Source organism: Prionailurus bengalensis, chromosome E1 (assembly GCF_016509475.1).
Source record: "Prionailurus bengalensis isolate Pbe53 chromosome E1, Fcat_Pben_1.1_paternal_pri, whole genome shotgun sequence".
In the NCBI taxonomy this organism is placed as follows: domain Eukaryota; kingdom Metazoa; phylum Chordata; class Mammalia; order Carnivora; family Felidae; genus Prionailurus; species Prionailurus bengalensis.
The window spans coordinates 2,086,806-2,100,862 of record NC_057347.1 but is presented as its reverse complement, the minus strand read 5'-3'; the positions used below and the strand labels follow the sequence as shown (position 1 = coordinate 2,100,862).

The 14,057-nt window shown below is 63.3% G+C and overlaps 2 protein-coding genes across 7 annotated transcripts; one reads left to right on the top strand and one right to left on the bottom strand.

Moving 5' to 3' along the window:
• Nucleotides 1-173: 173 nt before the first annotated feature.
• DVL2 (dishevelled segment polarity protein 2) lies at nt 174-7,938 on the top strand. 4 transcript variants are annotated; one of them, XM_043582886.1, is made up of 15 exons: nt 174-666; nt 3,064-3,133; nt 3,402-3,547; nt 3,642-3,739; nt 3,847-3,982; nt 4,129-4,219; nt 4,362-4,431; nt 4,520-4,659; nt 4,739-4,815; nt 5,301-5,368; nt 5,539-5,667; nt 5,756-5,887; nt 6,024-6,203; nt 6,593-6,808; nt 6,942-7,938. In XM_043582886.1, exons 1-15 carry the CDS (start codon nt 473-475, stop codon nt 7,388-7,390), a joined length of 2,196 nt encoding a protein of 731 aa, XP_043438821.1. In that variant the 5' UTR covers nt 174-472; the 3' UTR covers nt 7,391-7,938. The 4 variants fall into 4 exon arrangements, with proteins under 4 accessions (XP_043438821.1, XP_043438819.1, XP_043438817.1 ...); XM_043582884.1 differs by having other exon boundaries at nt 182-666; nt 3,642-3,751; XM_043582882.1 differs by having other exon boundaries at nt 249-666; nt 3,642-3,751; nt 5,756-5,908.
• Nucleotides 7,939-8,008: 70 nt separating this feature from the next.
• On the bottom strand, nt 8,009-13,596 carry ACADVL (acyl-CoA dehydrogenase very long chain). Of its 3 annotated transcripts, XM_043582888.1 has the most exons (20): nt 13,414-13,596; nt 13,254-13,329; nt 12,924-12,989; nt 12,766-12,838; nt 12,612-12,676; nt 12,143-12,277; nt 11,588-11,732; nt 11,194-11,323; nt 10,965-11,090; nt 10,400-10,598; nt 10,077-10,181; nt 9,547-9,633; nt 9,400-9,462; nt 9,197-9,298; nt 9,017-9,114; nt 8,869-8,941; nt 8,711-8,783; nt 8,543-8,615; nt 8,380-8,455; nt 8,009-8,305 (listed from the first exon to the last, which is right to left on the bottom strand). In XM_043582888.1, the coding sequence occupies exons 1-20, from the start codon at nt 13,473-13,475 to the stop codon at nt 8,165-8,167; spliced, it is 1,968 nt and encodes a 655-aa protein (XP_043438823.1). In that variant the 5' UTR covers nt 13,476-13,596; the 3' UTR covers nt 8,009-8,164. The 3 variants fall into 3 exon arrangements, 2 of the variants coding, with proteins under 2 accessions (XP_043438823.1, XP_043438822.1); XM_043582887.1 differs by having other exon boundaries at nt 8,869-9,114; nt 13,414-13,582; XR_006297728.1 differs by lacking the exon at nt 8,543-8,615 and having other exon boundaries at nt 8,232-8,305; nt 8,869-9,114; nt 13,414-13,583.
• Nucleotides 13,597-14,057: the final 461 nt, after the last annotated feature.

Sequence of the window (14,057 nt, the reverse complement as noted above, 5' to 3'; positions counted from 1 at the left end):
GGCCGGGTGGACGCGGGTGGGGACACATTCGGGGGCGGGGCCGTTGAGGGTTGGGAGACCGTTGCTGAAAGCAACGATCACGTGTCAGGGGCCCTGGGAGGAGCCGGGAGGTCACGTGACCGGGAGGGGGTCACGTGGCGGAGGGCGGGCCGACGCGGACCACGTGACATGGGGAGAGGTGGGCGGGGTGCTGAAGGGCGCCCGCGACGTCGGCGGCGGTGGCGCGCGGCGGCGGCGGCGGCGGAGGAGGAGGCGGCGGCGGCGTCTACGGCCTCGGGTCGAGCCCTGCGGCCCGTCCCCCCTTCCCTCGGCCGCCACCCCGCTGCCCCCCGCCCTCCGCCCCGCTGCCCCTCTCCGGCGCCGGGCCGGTCCTGGTCGCCTCGCGCGTCGGGTGGCGGGTGTGCGCAGGCGCGGCGGGGGCGCTTCGCCCCTTTGGGTGGGCGGCGGAGCCCGGGAGCGCGCGGGCGAGACCATGGCGGGCAGCGGCGCGGGGGGCGGTGGTGTCGGGGAGACGAAGGTGATTTACCACCTGGATGAAGAAGAGACCCCGTACCTGGTGAAGATTCCCGTCCCCGCGGAGCGCATCACCCTGGGCGATTTCAAGAGCGTCCTGCAGCGGCCCGCGGGCGCTAAGTACTTTTTCAAGTCAATGGATCAGGATTTCGGGTGAGCGCGAGGCCTAGATTGCAGCCGATGGGGGGCCGTGCTGGCGTGGATTGGGCAATATCGAGGGGCACAGGTCTGCTCTGGGCCGTACTGGGTTTTCTGGGTTCTAGTGGAGCAGATTGTGTTATGCTAGGGTTAGATTGCCTATCCCAGGACGGGCAAGGTTATGCTTGGACAGATTGGGGCGCTCGGCGCTGTAGGACGACAGACTGGGCTGTGCTAAACCAGATTAGGGGAGATTAGGCTATCCTGGAATAGAGTGGGATACAGTGCTTTATTTGGGGAGGTGCTGAATTCACCCGTCCTGTATTCCGAGCAGTCCTGTAGCACACAGGCTATGAGGGATGTCGTGGAATCTTCGGGTATAGATTGATTTGTGTTGGGGCAATTTGGGACATCCTGGACTGCATTAGAGCAGACAGGATTGTTTGGGGACGTTCTGGTATGTACTAATGCAAAGAATGCTGTATTGGGATGTTCTAGGCTGCCATGGGGTAGATGAGACTGGGAAAAACTTGGGCCACCCTGGTCTCTACTGGGTTGTATTGGTTGATGTTAGTTTTTGCTGGGGTTTGGTTTTTATTGAGCCTCAGTTCAGGGGCAGACAAGCAGGGCTTTGGGGGGGGGGTCTATGCCAGTACGGACAACTGTATAGGGATAATCCGCTCTATATTGGTACAGACAGCTGCATGTGAGGACGTTCTCCGCTGTTTCTAAACTATATTGGGCTATTCTGGAGTAATTTGGGTCATTCTGGACTCGACTAGGACTTTCAATACACAGCGAGCCCTTTTGGGTTTATAGCTCTTGATACGGAGCCCTCCACCTTCAGCTCTTGAAGGCAGGCTGGATTAGACTGGGGCAGTCTGGCTTCTATGGATAGCTGAACAGACTGGCTTCTACCGAGAAAGACTGTTTGTTGGATGTTGGGAAGGCGGTATTATCTTGGGAGTTACCTGGGGTTGACTGATTGATTGGTTGATTTTGAGAGAGAGAGAGACGGAAAGAGAAAGAGGGGGAGGGGGAAAGAGATGGGGAGCAGAGGATCTGAAGCAGGCTCTGTGCTGACAGCAGCGAGCCCGATGTGGAGCTCGAACCCAGGAACCGTGAGATCATGACCTGAGCCGAAGTTGGATGCTCAACCAACCGAGCCACCCAGGCGCCCCCTGGGACTTGGCTGGGATTTAAATAAAGGTTCTACTGTTTGTTAGCCGTATGTTGACGTAGTTAGTATAGAAAATCTCACATAGGTGCGTGGCGCACAGCAGCTTTTCGGTAAGTTGGTACCGTCGTTAATAACGTCGGGTCTGACCTGTCCATGAGCGAGGTTATGGTGTGACGTAAGACGGAGTGATTTGCCAGACTAGGTTACGCAGAGACTGAATTATGTTACAAAACATCCTGTGTTGTATCGAGATTGATTGACAGTGATTGGGCTGAGTTGTCCCATTGGTAACAAATGGGATTAAGATGTCACATACCCAGGCTTCTAGAACCACGTTAAGCCAGAGGGTTAACGAGACAGGCTGTTCGAATTTGGAGGTGAGAATGTGTGCGTGTGAGAGAGAGAACCCATTGAGGGCAGAGAGTCTCACAGTTCGTGTATTTATTTATTCAACCAACGCTTGTTGACGCTTAACAAGTGTCCGGTCTGTCGCCGTGCGGCCAGGACAGGGTGCCGAACAGAACAGGCGGCCGTGATTTCACGTGGTGGGTGAGAAGAAGGAGCGAGTCGTGTCCATCCTGACGCTGGGCTTTGGGGTCTGTCAGGCAAGACAGGTTGCTTGGTGCAGAGACCTGTGGGAAGCACGGGGGGGGGGGGGGGGCGGGCCACGGCTGGGGTTCGTCTGTCCCTGGGAGGGCCCCGCCTAGTGAGGAGGTACCATTTTTGGTCTAGCCGGTGTTTTCACGTGGGGAAAAGTAGCCCATTTGGAGAGCTCTCTGGGAGGGAGGGAGAGAGAGAAAAGCAAGGAAAACGTGAGACTGGAGGCTTCGGGGCCAAAGGTTTTGGGGACAGGGCGTGAGGAGTGGGGTGGGGGTTGGGGGAGGTGCCGGCAAGGCTCCTAAGGTGAGACAGACCTACCTGTAGGGTCACCCAAGGGGACAGGACGGTCTCGGAGATCCGAGTGAGAAGTTGGAAGCGGACCCCAGGAAATCTTTGGAGCAGCATTGAGCCCGGAGGATGAGTTGGGGAGAGGAGGAAGGAAAGGGAGCGAATGGGGAGACCCCGTAGGTGTGCACGCGAAGGGTTTCAGCGTCAGGGAAGAGGACTGGGTCAGGGCTGGAGAAAGTCGGCGCCCCCGAGCTTCATGGATGCGGGTCAGGAGGTTTGAATTGGGGGTGTGTCGGGGGGGTGGTGAGGCCAGTCTCACCGGCCTTTGTGCCCTCTCTCGGCAGGGTGGTGAAGGAGGAGATTTCAGATGACAGCGCCCGCCTCCCCTGCTTCAACGGAAGGGTGGTGTCCTGGGTGAGCGGCCGTCCCTCTCACGCCGCCGGGCGCTCTGAGCCTCGGTGTCCCCGGCCCGCTCGTTGGAGGCCCTGGCTCTTTGCTTCCTCGGCAGCTTGGAGAGCCAGCCGCGGCCCATCAGCCTCCTCTGGGGCCCGTACTGCCAGCTCCTGCTCTCTCTGTGCTCATCCCAAGCCCCGTCCTCGCTCAGACCCACCCCCTGCCCCTCTCCCCGTCCTGGGACGCCTCACTTCCTGGTCGAGGCAGTTTCTGTCTTTGTACTTTTCAGCTGGTGTCGTCGGACAACCCCCAACCCGAGGTGGCTCCCCCAGCCCACGAGCCTCGGACCGAGCTGGCGCCGCCGCCGCCACCGTTACCCCCTTTGCCGCCGGAGAGGACCAGTGGCATTGGCGACTCCAGACCTCCGTCCTTCCAGTGAGATTGGGGATCCTTGAGTCCAGGGGAGGGAGGCGAGGACGTGGAGCCCCAGCCCACTGATGCGGGCTGCGAACCGTCTCTGCCCGTCCAGCCCTAACGTGTCCAGCAGCCGGGAAAACCTGGAGCCCGAGACAGAAACGGAGTCGGTGGTGTCTCTGCGGCGGGACCGGCCTCGCAGGAGAGACAGCAGTGAGCATGGCGGTGAGGGGGGGCGGGCCCGAGGCCGGGTCCTCTGGGAGGGCGGTGGTGGGAGTGAGGAGGGGGGACAGCTTCCTGAGGTTCCTGTTCATGCTCAGCGGGGGGCCACAGGCCTGGCGGCCCCTCGAGGCTGGAGCGCCACCTGGCCGGGTACGAGAGCTCCTCGACGCTCATGACCAGCGAGCTGGAGAGCACCAGCCTGGGCGACTCTGACGACGACGACACCATGAGCAGGTAGGGCACCGCCCATCCTCCTGTCCTCCTCCTCCTCCTCCTCCTCCTCCTCCTCCTGTCCCTCCTCTGCCCATCCTCCCTTCCTCCCCTTTCCCCCACCCCCCCCACCCCCCCCCCACCCCGTGACCGCCTCCGCCTCCCGACAGGTTCAGCAGCTCCACGGAGCAGAGCAGCGCCTCCCGCCTCCTGAAGCGCCACCGGCGGCGGAGGAAGCAGCGGCCGCCCCGCCTGGAGAGGGTGAGGGGGCTCTCACGGGACAGCTGGCCCTTAAAGTCGGGGGCCTTGGTTCAGGGGGTACGAGGGCACAGGAAGCGAGCACCCCAGGGCCCGTCCCTGGGTCGTCGGAGGCAGTGCGGCTCCTTCCCCGTTTCCCCGACAGGCCTCGTCCTTCAGCAGTGTCACCGACTCCACCATGTCCCTCAACATCATCACGGTCACGCTCAACATGGGTACGGGGGAGCCCGGGCGGGGGCCGGGTCTGCGGGGGCCCGGGGGGCGCGCGGCGGGCTGCCCCGGTCACCCGCGCCCCCTCCACAGAGAAGTACAACTTCCTGGGCATCTCCATCGTGGGCCAGAGCAACGAGCGGGGCGACGGCGGCATCTACATCGGCTCCATCATGAAGGGGGGCGCCGTGGCGGCCGACGGGCGCATCGAGCCGGGCGACATGTTGCTGCAGGTGCGCTGGTCCTGGGCCCCGGGGCGGGGGGTAGGGTTGGGGGCCCCGGCGGCCTCTGACCCGCTGGCCCGGCTTCCAGGTGAACGACGTGAACTTCGAGAACATGAGCAATGACGACGCGGTGCGGGTGCTGCGGGACATCGTGCACAAGCCGGGGTGAGCCGCTGGCCCGGCCTGGGTCTGCTCTCCTAGTGGTGGCGGCGTCTCGGTTAGTGGGGGCGTGACATCACGCGTGTCCCGAGAGCGCGAGGTGGGACCATGTGACGTGACAAGTAACCGTGGCGTGGGGGTGCCTGTGTGAGCCCGACTCAGATCGTGACCTAGAAGGTGGCCGGCGCCTCCGACGCCCTGTCCTCGGTCTCCCCGGAGGGCATTGTTCTCCTGCCTTGCCGTCACTGTTCCATCCGGTCCCCCCACCTCGTGTGCGTGCGCACGCGTGTATGCGGGTTCGTGAACCGCATCGGTCAGCTCTCTGGTTCCCGGACTTAACGCTCAGCGGCATTTCTAGACTGGTCTGCGTTGGTGGGTCCCTCTGTCTCTGGTGTCTTCTCCGTCCTGTCCCTCGGCCCGTTAGTTCCAGGCCCGCACACTCCCGAGCCCTTGCCAGCCACCCCCGCCTGACCGCTTCTCCCCTCCCACAGCCCCATCGTGCTGACGGTGGCCAAGTGCTGGGATCCCTCTCCCCAGGCCTACTTCACCCTTCCTCGGAGTGAGTGGCGTCAGGGAGGGTCTGTGGCTGCCTGGGCAAGAGAGCAGGGGTCGGGGTTGGGCCTCCACGTGGTGGGAGGCGGTGGGGGAGGGTCGGGAGGGAGGCGGGGTGGGAGTCTGAGTCGGGGAGGGCCGGGGAAGCATCCGTCTCGGGGGCCTTCTCTGTCCCAGACGAGCCCATCCAGCCCATTGACCCCGCTGCCTGGGTGTCCCACTCCGCCGCGCTGACGGGCACCTTCCCAGCCTATCCGGGCTCCTCGTCCATGAGCACCATGACATCGGGGTCCTCTCTGCCTGACGGTGAGCCCCCAGCCCCGCCTCTCTCCCCTCCCCGGGAGGCCTCTCCGTGGTGCCGGGGCCCTACCCTGCCGCCTCCTTTCTCTGACAGGTTGTGAGGGGCGGGGCCTCTCCATCCACACAGACATGGCGTCTGTGACCAAGGCCATGGCAGCTCCCGAATCTGGACTGGAAGTTCGGGACCGCATGTGGCTCAAGATCACCATCCCTAACGCCTTCCTGGGTAGCTCCGGTCTCCGGGCAGGTGGTGCTGGGGAGGGGGCGGGGCAGGAGGCCCAGGCTGGGAAGGGCCCAGGCAGGGGTGAGGCAGCAGTCGGGGAGGAAAACCTGAGCGCTTTTTCGGCTCCGTGCGCCCCCAGGCTCGGACGTAGTTGACTGGCTTTACCATCACGTGGAAGGCTTTCCTGAGCGCCGGGAGGCCCGCAAATACGCCAGCGGGCTGCTCAAGGCTGGCCTCATCCGACACACAGTGAACAAAATCACCTTCTCTGAGCAGTGCTATTACGTGTTCGGGGACCTCAGTGGCGGCTGTGAGAGCTGTAAGTGCCCCCCATCCCCGCCCCTTCCTGTCTCCGGCCCACAGCCCGCCAGGGTGCCCGTGGTCACTTGAGCAGTGTGTGTCCTGCGTCAGGCCCCGCCCCGGCCAACGTCCACTTGCGTCCTGCCTCTCAAGCCGTGCGCCACGCGCAGGGCTGTGTGCTGGGGGGGAGCAGAGTCTCCTGAGTCTCAGGAGAGCGTGGGACTCGGGGCCCTGGGTGAGCTCTGCCCTGACCGCGGCAGAGGGGTGGGTGTTTCCTGTCAGAGGCCCTCGTCTCCGCCCCCCGTCGTGGATGGTTCTGGGGAAGCAGTGCCCGGTTTCCCTCCGTTCACCATCTTTGCGTCCTGGCCACTGGAAGCAGTGACTCCCGGTCTCCCTCTCGCTCTCCAGACCTGGTCAACCTGTCCCTGAACGATGACGGTTCCAGCGGGGCTTCGGACCAGGACACCTTGGCCCCTCTGCCTGGGGCGACCCCGTGGCCCCTGCTGCCCACCTTCTCCTACCAGTACCCGGCCCCGCACCCATACAGCCCCCAGCCGCCACCCTACCATGAGCTCTCATCCTACACCTACGGTGGGGGCAGTGCCAGCAGCCAGCACAGCGAGGGTAAGTCGCGGCCAGACGCCAGCGGCGGGGGGGGGGGGGGGGGGGATGCAGGCAGGAGAGGCTGGTGCGGGGGGTGGGTGACCCGGGGCCGCTGGGCTAGGGCTCAGTTCGCCTCCTCTCCTCCACCCCACAGGGAGCCGGAGCAGTGGGTCAACACGGAGCGACGGGGGGGCAGGGCGTGCGGGGAGGCCTGAGGAGCGGGCCCCCGAGTCTAAGTCCGGCAGCGGCAGTGAGTCCGAGCCCTCCACCCGGGGGGGCAGCCTTCGGCGGGGCGGGGACCCTGGTGGAGCTGGTGACGGGGGCCCGCCCCCTTCCAGAGGCTCTTCGGGGGGCGCGCCCAATCTCCGAGCCCACCCTGGGCTGCATCCCTACGGACCACCCCCTGGCATGGCCCTCCCCTACAATCCCATGATGGTGGTCATGGTGCCCCCGCCCCCTCCCCCCGTGCCTCCAGCAGTGCAGCCCCCGGGGGCCCCTCCGGTCAGAGACCTGGGCTCTGTGCCCCCGGAGCTGACCGCCAGCCGCCAGAGCTTCCACATGGCCATGGGCAACCCCAGTGAGTTCTTTGTGGATGTTATGTAGAGCACGTGGCGGGCCTGTCCAGTCAGCGCTTGGTGCTTCTGTCTTGTGCCGGGGGTCTCGTCCGTCACGTGCCTGGCACTCCTCTGGCCCAGCTCAGCCCGGCCTGTGGGCTGCTGGGAGGCGGCTGCCCCTGGGACTCTCACCAGCAGTGCCTGGTTCCTCCCCTTTCCCTCCGGGGGTGCACAAGGGACCTTGGGTTATTTTTAGCTTTACTGTTTTTGTACGCCTTTTGGGGGGGGGGGGTTGAAGTAGACTTTCGTACGTTTTTTGGACTATTTTTTTAGTAGATGTTTCTCTTTTTATACGAAGAACCTCTATCTCCTGGGCCCTTCCCAACCCCAAAATGTGACCTCCTCCTCTGTCCGTCCAACTCTGTCCTGTGCAGGGTAGCGGTGGTCAGCGGTACCCTGGGAGGAGGAAGGGCTGGGCACCCTAGACAGCAAAGGAAGGTGGGGTGTTCGGTCTCGGGGGCCCGTGTAGCTGCTTTTGTTACTCTATTTATTTAGTCACCTGTATAAGACACCAAATAAAGCAATAGAGGCCAACTGCGCACGCCTCTGGCTCCTTTCTTTGGGAGGGAGGCAGGCAGTGAGGGAGAGAACTGAGGCAGCAGCGAGGCACGGCTGGTGAGAACCTTTACTTGTGAGGCAGGCGTTGGGCCTCCGAGAGCAGCCGCCGCCCGGGGGCCAGGCCCTCCTTAAGGCAGAACGAGGGGGCTGGGCTTTGGCTTGGGAGAAGGCACGGGGGGGCCGGCGGGCAGGTGGCGGGGAGTCCTCAGAAGCCGAGAGGGTTGCTGGTGACCACACCGCCTCGCTCCACCAAGGCCGTGGAGATGCTTTTGAAGTTCCGGAAGAGCTCCTGTTGCTGCGGGTCAGACTGCAGAGCGGTCATGGTCTCCCGGACCCGCGCGGCCGCCTGGGGAGAGGGCAGGAGAGGTCCAGGCCTGCGCCTCCGGCCCCCCGCGCGCCCTCGGTAACCCCGAGCCTCACCTCGATACACCAGCTGTCGCAGAGCATCTTCTCGTGCTGGGCTGTAGGGTGGCCCTCGCTCAGGGATCTCGAGGCCCTGGTGCACGGCAAGAGACCACACAGCTGGGCTGGGAGCCCCAACCCGGGACCCCTGCGGCTCAGGCCTCCCACGCCACCCCCTCACCTGGACAGCACTACCACCATGGTGTAGAGGTCAATGGCACTGTCTGCCAGACGCTGCAGCACAAACTGTTCATCTGTCGGGTACGTGGGACGGTGTGGGGGGAGGTGTCAGCCGGAGGGAGAGGGAGCGGGGGGAGTGGGGGGGGGGGACGGGGTAGATCTCACTCACTGACAATCCCCTTCTTGTGTTTTATCAGCTTGGCCTCCACCACGGCGGCGAACTGCTCCAAGGCCTGCACCACCTGCCCCGAGAGGAGAGGGGCTGGGGGAGGGAGCCCAGCCGCACGGGCCCTCCGCCGCCTCCTTCAGGCCCGCCCGACTACTCACCAGCTCCCCGCTGCGGCTCAGTTCCTGGTGGATGACGCCGCTGAGACTCAGGCCACTGCCCAGCCCTGCCCGCCTGAGAGGACGGCGAGAGTGACGGGTTAGTGGCCGCCCCGTGCCCCTACCAGCCCCACCCCGGCTCTGAGCTGACCTCCTCAGCTGCTTGCCCGCCTCGCCTAAGAGAAGGCCGGCGTTCCCAAAAGGATTCTTCAGAGCATTGCCGAGTCCAGAGAGTTCCTTTCCTTTGTCCTGTGTGGGGAGAGGGCCTAGTGCTCAGGACGTGCTCTTCTCCCTACTCCCACCCCTCCACCCTCACCCCGTTCCCTCTTACCATACAGCCCTGCAGAGCCACAAACAGTCGGAGAATGTCGTTCGTCCCTTCGAAGATCCGGAAGATGCGAAGATCTCGGAGAACGCGCTCCACCCCAGGCTCCTGCCACAGGAAGCCAGAACGTACACCCCTGCCGAGGTGCACCCACCTGCCCCGCCCCCCGTCCCAGCCGTGGCCACCTGGGGCACAGAGCCAGCCTGTACCTTCATGAAGCCCATGCCGCCCATGATCTGGATGCACTCGTCGGTCACCTTCCAGGCTGCCTCCTGGGAACAGAGAGCCCTGTAAGACTGGTCTTGGAGCCAAGCTCCCACGCTGGGTTCTCCCGCCCTGTGGGCCTGGGACCTCACCGAGCCAAAGATCTTACTGATGGCGGCTTCTATCTGGAAGTCCGTGGATCCCTGGTCCATGTTGGCACTCACCATGTAAGCCATGGACTGAGGTTGCGGGGTGGGGACGCGTTAAGGAAAAGCAGCGTGTCAGACTCGACCCGAGCACCTGCGTCTGCCCTAGCTCCTCGTGGCCCTGGCCTTCACCTTCTAGCTGCACCCATCAGGCACGGCCAAACACTGGGTCCCCCGAGTCAGTTCATTGGGGGCTTCTGGGCATCTGACTTCTTTGAAGGGGGTGAAGAGGTAGGGGCGGGGGTGCAGGCGGAATAAACTTCAGCCACTTCTGGAAGCATCTCCGAACGGCACGGCTCTCCCCGGCTCTCCCCCTCGTGCAGCGACTGAGCTGACTACGCCTCCCCGCATCCCCTAGGGCATTGGTGTGAAGCTGGAGACCCACTGCCCCAGGTGCTGCTGGGGGTCGTGGTCCGACCGACGACGGGGAAGAAGGCCCCGGGGCCCTGGGGAGCGCAGCGCGGGAAGACTCTCACCTCAGTCACGTAGTGCAGTATAGCCATCCGGGCCAGCTTCTCCTGGATCAGCCCAAAGTTGTGAATTTTATCCCCAAACTGGGTACGATTCGTAGCATGATCCACCTGGAAGAAGGCACACGGGTCCCACTGTGGTTAATCCAGTGCCGCCGCCCCCCCCCCCCCCCCCCCCGGCAGAGGGGCTGGGCTGGACACAGACCTGAGCGATCAGGCCTGGGAGCTGCCAGCATGGGAGGGGTTTCTGGGGGGACGGGATACCCTCAAGGGGACAGGGCCACATGGGAAGGGGGACCATGTGACTTCTGTCCAGACATGGTACTCACCGCCTTAGCGATGATGCCCTTCATGGTGCCTGCAAGGGCCGCGGCCATGCCGAACCTTCCGTTGTTGAGAATGTGCATGGCGACCTTGAAGCCACCCCCTACCTCGCCCAGCACGTTTTCTGCCGGCACCCGTACTCCGTCAAAGTACACCTCTGCCGTGTTCGAGGCCTTGATGCCCATCTTCTTCTCCGGGGGCCCGCTGTGACAGGGTGGGGTGGAGAAGCAGAGGTGTGCTCAACAGGTCGCGGGGGCGGGGGGGTGGGGGCATTTGTTGCCAGCCAAGGAGGAATTACATCGGCCAGGAAAGGGTGTGGGAGGGTGCGGGCAACTGTCCCTGCCTGCCCGGAGGGGAAGGATGCCTGGCTATGTAGCCCACCGGATGCTGGGCTCGCTGGTTGCGGGAGCCGGACCTTTATGTTGGTTCTGTGCAGATTGATCCCAAAGAGAACATGCCATCTAGCTCTTTGGGTTTTGCACACGTCCCCGGGGTGACCTGTGATGCCGTCTGCTCTGTGCTGCCCCCAAACCTGGCCTGACCTTTTCCTTCCTCCCCAAACCCACTCACTGGGTAACACCTCCAAAGCTCCTTTCCACCACAAAAGCTGTGATCTTCTCTTTCACGGCCCCCGTGGCTGCATCTGTAACTGGTGTCTTGGCAAAGACCGTGAAGATATCTGCCAGGCCCCCGTTACTGTGGACAAAGGAGGGCCAGTCAGGGTGCGGAGGACAGGACAGAACAGTGGGGGCCGGGAGTTGGGTGGAGGTGGACACGGGGAAAGAAACGGGAAGATTGCCTGATCCAAATCTTGCTTCCATTGAGGGTGTAATATTTTCCGCAGGGGCTGGGCACAGCCGAACTTCGGATGGAGGCTGCATCCGACCCACTGGAGGGCTCGGTTAGACAGAAAGCAGCTATGGTCTCCCCTGGAGGTAGACAGTGCCTTTAAACGGGGTCCTGATGGGCATCAGAGGCCCCTCACTGCACCTTTCCCTCCCCAACACACACACACACACACACAGGCAACTCCTTAACATCTCTGGCATCCCATTCACCTTCTTCACATTTCCCGACCAGCACACCGATCCCTTCCCAGAATCTTGCCCAACCGACCCACCCAGCTGTGTGGTGACCTTAGTACCACTGGCCCAGGATGCCCCCAGTCCCTGGGTCTCTCGGGGCTGCCTCACCAGATGCCAGTTTGGGGAGGTACTTTTCTTTCTGAGCCTTTGTGCCAAAGAGCAGGATGCCTTTGAATCCGATGCTCTGATGGGCCCCCAGGGTGATGCCCACGCCAAGGTCATGAGTGCCCACGATCTCCACTAAGCGGGCGTACTGCGGGGAAAAGCAGGCATCCGGGGCTATTACTGGCTGCATGGGGCCGTAGCAGGGAAGTGTGGGCCACAGGCAGGGCCTGACCTGGGCAGCCCACACTGTGACTAGAGAGCCAAAATGTCACCGTGATAGAGAGGGACACGGGTGTCTCCCCAGCTCTTGGGAGAGAGGCTTCCTAACCTATTGTCAGTCTCTGCCATTAGGACTTGTGAGCCTGGGCGAAGTCCACAGCCCTAAGGGACTGTGTCCAGTTTGGTGATTTGTTTGGGACAGGTATGTGCATCCTGGGAGGGTCAACACGGGCAGGTATTTGGTGGACCTGAGCCTTGGGTCAGGTGAGCAAGGAACTTAATCACGGCAAAGGTGGGGTAGACTGGGATGCTGGGAGTGACCGAGGGGACCCCCCTCACCTGGGTGTTACAGAGGCCCACGCCGCCCAGTTCACTGGGCACTTGCAGACCAAAGGCCCCCAGCTCCTTGAGACCCTGTATAGTGGTCTCCTCCACCTTCTCCATCATGTCGTTCTTGGCAGGATCGTTGACCTCCTGGGGAGGGCGGGCACAGGATGCATCCACGCTTTTTTTTTCTTTTCCAAAATTTTCTTAAGTTTATTTATGTTGAGAGAGAGCAAGTGGGGGGAGGGACAGAGACCGGGAAAGAGAATCCCAAGCAGGGTCTACCTGGTCAGCTCAGAGCCTGAGGCAGGGCGAGGACCCACGAACTGAGACATCACGACCAGAGCTGAGACCAAAAGCTGGAGGCCCAATTGACTGAGTCACCAGACGCCACCAAGCTCCTTTTAAACTGCTGAGCACCTCTCCCCCCCCCCCCCCCATCAGGAACCAAGCTATCAATTCCCCCGCCCCAGTCACTCCTCACCTCAAAGAAACGGGACACAGGCCCCACCAGCTCTTTGAGAAACTGTGTCTGCTCTTCGTTGAGCACTGTGGGGGCGGGGAAGGACAGGCTGGTCAGGCCGCCCAGGCGGTCAAGGGAAGCTGCCTTGCCCCACCCAGCTGTGACTACCCCTTACCAGAGGGGTAAGGGAACACCTGGTCGGTGGTGAGCTGGCCCCGGAACATCCCGGCTGCAAAGGACTTCGATTCCTGCGCAGGGAGGAGGGGGTTTCAAGGAGCTGTCCGCGGTGGGTGAGCCCCTGGCTTAGCTCCTCCCGGCCTGGGGGCCACCTACCGCCTTGGCCTGCTTCTCCTGGGTCGAAGCCTCAGGGGAAAGGGGATCTGACTTCTCCAGAACCGCCTGGGGAGACGTTTAGTTAGCGAGGCCGGGAAGGGGTTTCCGAGATGCCAAGGAGAGTCCAGGGGGATAGCTGGGTGGCGGCGTCGGGCGGGTGCGGCGACCTTTCCCCCAATTCCATCACCAGGGCACCCTGGCCTGACCTTTCCCCTACTTTCGGCGGCAGGTGACCAGGGTGGAGAGGGAGACCCCTGCCGGCGGCGGGGAAGGGGACGCCGGGGCGGACCCTCACTCCCACACGCCGCGCCCCAGGCCGCCGTCACTCACCTGAGTCGCCCCACTGGCATAGGGTCGCCGGGCCAGGCCGAGCGGGGGCTGCCCCAGGAGCGCACGGGGCCACGAGCTGTGGGGGAGCGGGGGTTTCAGTCCCGGCCCGGTCCCCAGGTCCGAGGCCACCCCCGCTCCGTCCCTTCTGTCGAACACACACCTTCCGACCCCCAACCTCCGCAGCTGCTGCCCCACGATCGGGGCCGTCCGTACCGCCTGCATCTTCGAACCGCTCGAGCCGCCGCAGCCTCGAGCGCGGAACCAGCGCCGCGGTCCGGTCTGCCCGAGTCTGGGCGCCCCCACCTAGTCTTGACTCTTGCTCCACAATGCACCGCGAGGTGGGCGGGCGGGGCTTCCGGCCTCGGGGCATGCCGGGAGCTGTAGTTCCGGTGCGCCCTCGGCCTCTGTATTCTGGTTGACCTAGGGCGGTCTCCGAACGTCCCCGCCTCCCCCAAACGCCTGGTCCCGCCGTCCCACCTAGAGTGTGGGAGGGGTGATGGGACCGGCTGGGAAGGAAGAGGGAGAGGCTTAGGCGACCGCAGCCAGAGGGATGGAGGGTAGACGGAAAGGAGGACTTCCCAGGTGGAGTCGGAAGGGAGAGGTGGGAAGGAAGAAGCTTACGATAGATGCCAGAGGCAGAGGCACGGAAAGACGACCCATTGGGGTCCCTTGTGAAATCCGTCTCCACCCACACGAAAGGCAGGGACATGGTGGGGTGGGGGGCTCCAGCTGCAGGGCGAGTGTCCCAAGCACATTTCTCCTGAGACCTAGGAGCTGTCACTAACTTTGGAAACACCTGAATTT

What these genes read in the sequence shown, in the direction of transcription:
- DVL2 (XM_043582882.1), top strand. Translation starts at nt 473, where the DNA reads ATGGCGGGCAGCGGCGCGGGGGGCGGTGGTGTCGGGGAGACGAAGGTG. An exon ending in GACGACGACACCATGAGCAG is followed by an intron (nt 3,983 to 4,128) that starts GTAGGGCACCGC and finishes GCCTCCCGACAG; the next exon opens with GTTCAGCAGCTCCACGGAGC. An exon ending in GGCCGCCCCGCCTGGAGAGG is followed by an intron (nt 4,220 to 4,361) that starts GTGAGGGGGCTC and finishes TTTCCCCGACAG; the next exon opens with GCCTCGTCCTTCAGCAGTGT.
- ACADVL (XM_043582887.1), bottom strand. Translation starts at nt 13,475, where the DNA reads ATGCAGGCGGTACGGACGGCCCCGATCGTGGGGCAGCAGCTGCGGAGG. An exon ending in TGAGCCGCAGCGGGGAGCTG is followed by an intron (nt 8,784 to 8,868) that starts GTGAGTAGTCGG and finishes CTCTCGGGGCAG; the next exon opens with GTGGTGCAGGCCTTGGAGCA. An exon ending in ACACAAGAAGGGGATTGTCA is followed by an intron (nt 8,616 to 8,710) that starts GTGAGTGAGATC and finishes CGTACCCGACAG; the next exon opens with ATGAACAGTTTGTGCTGCAG.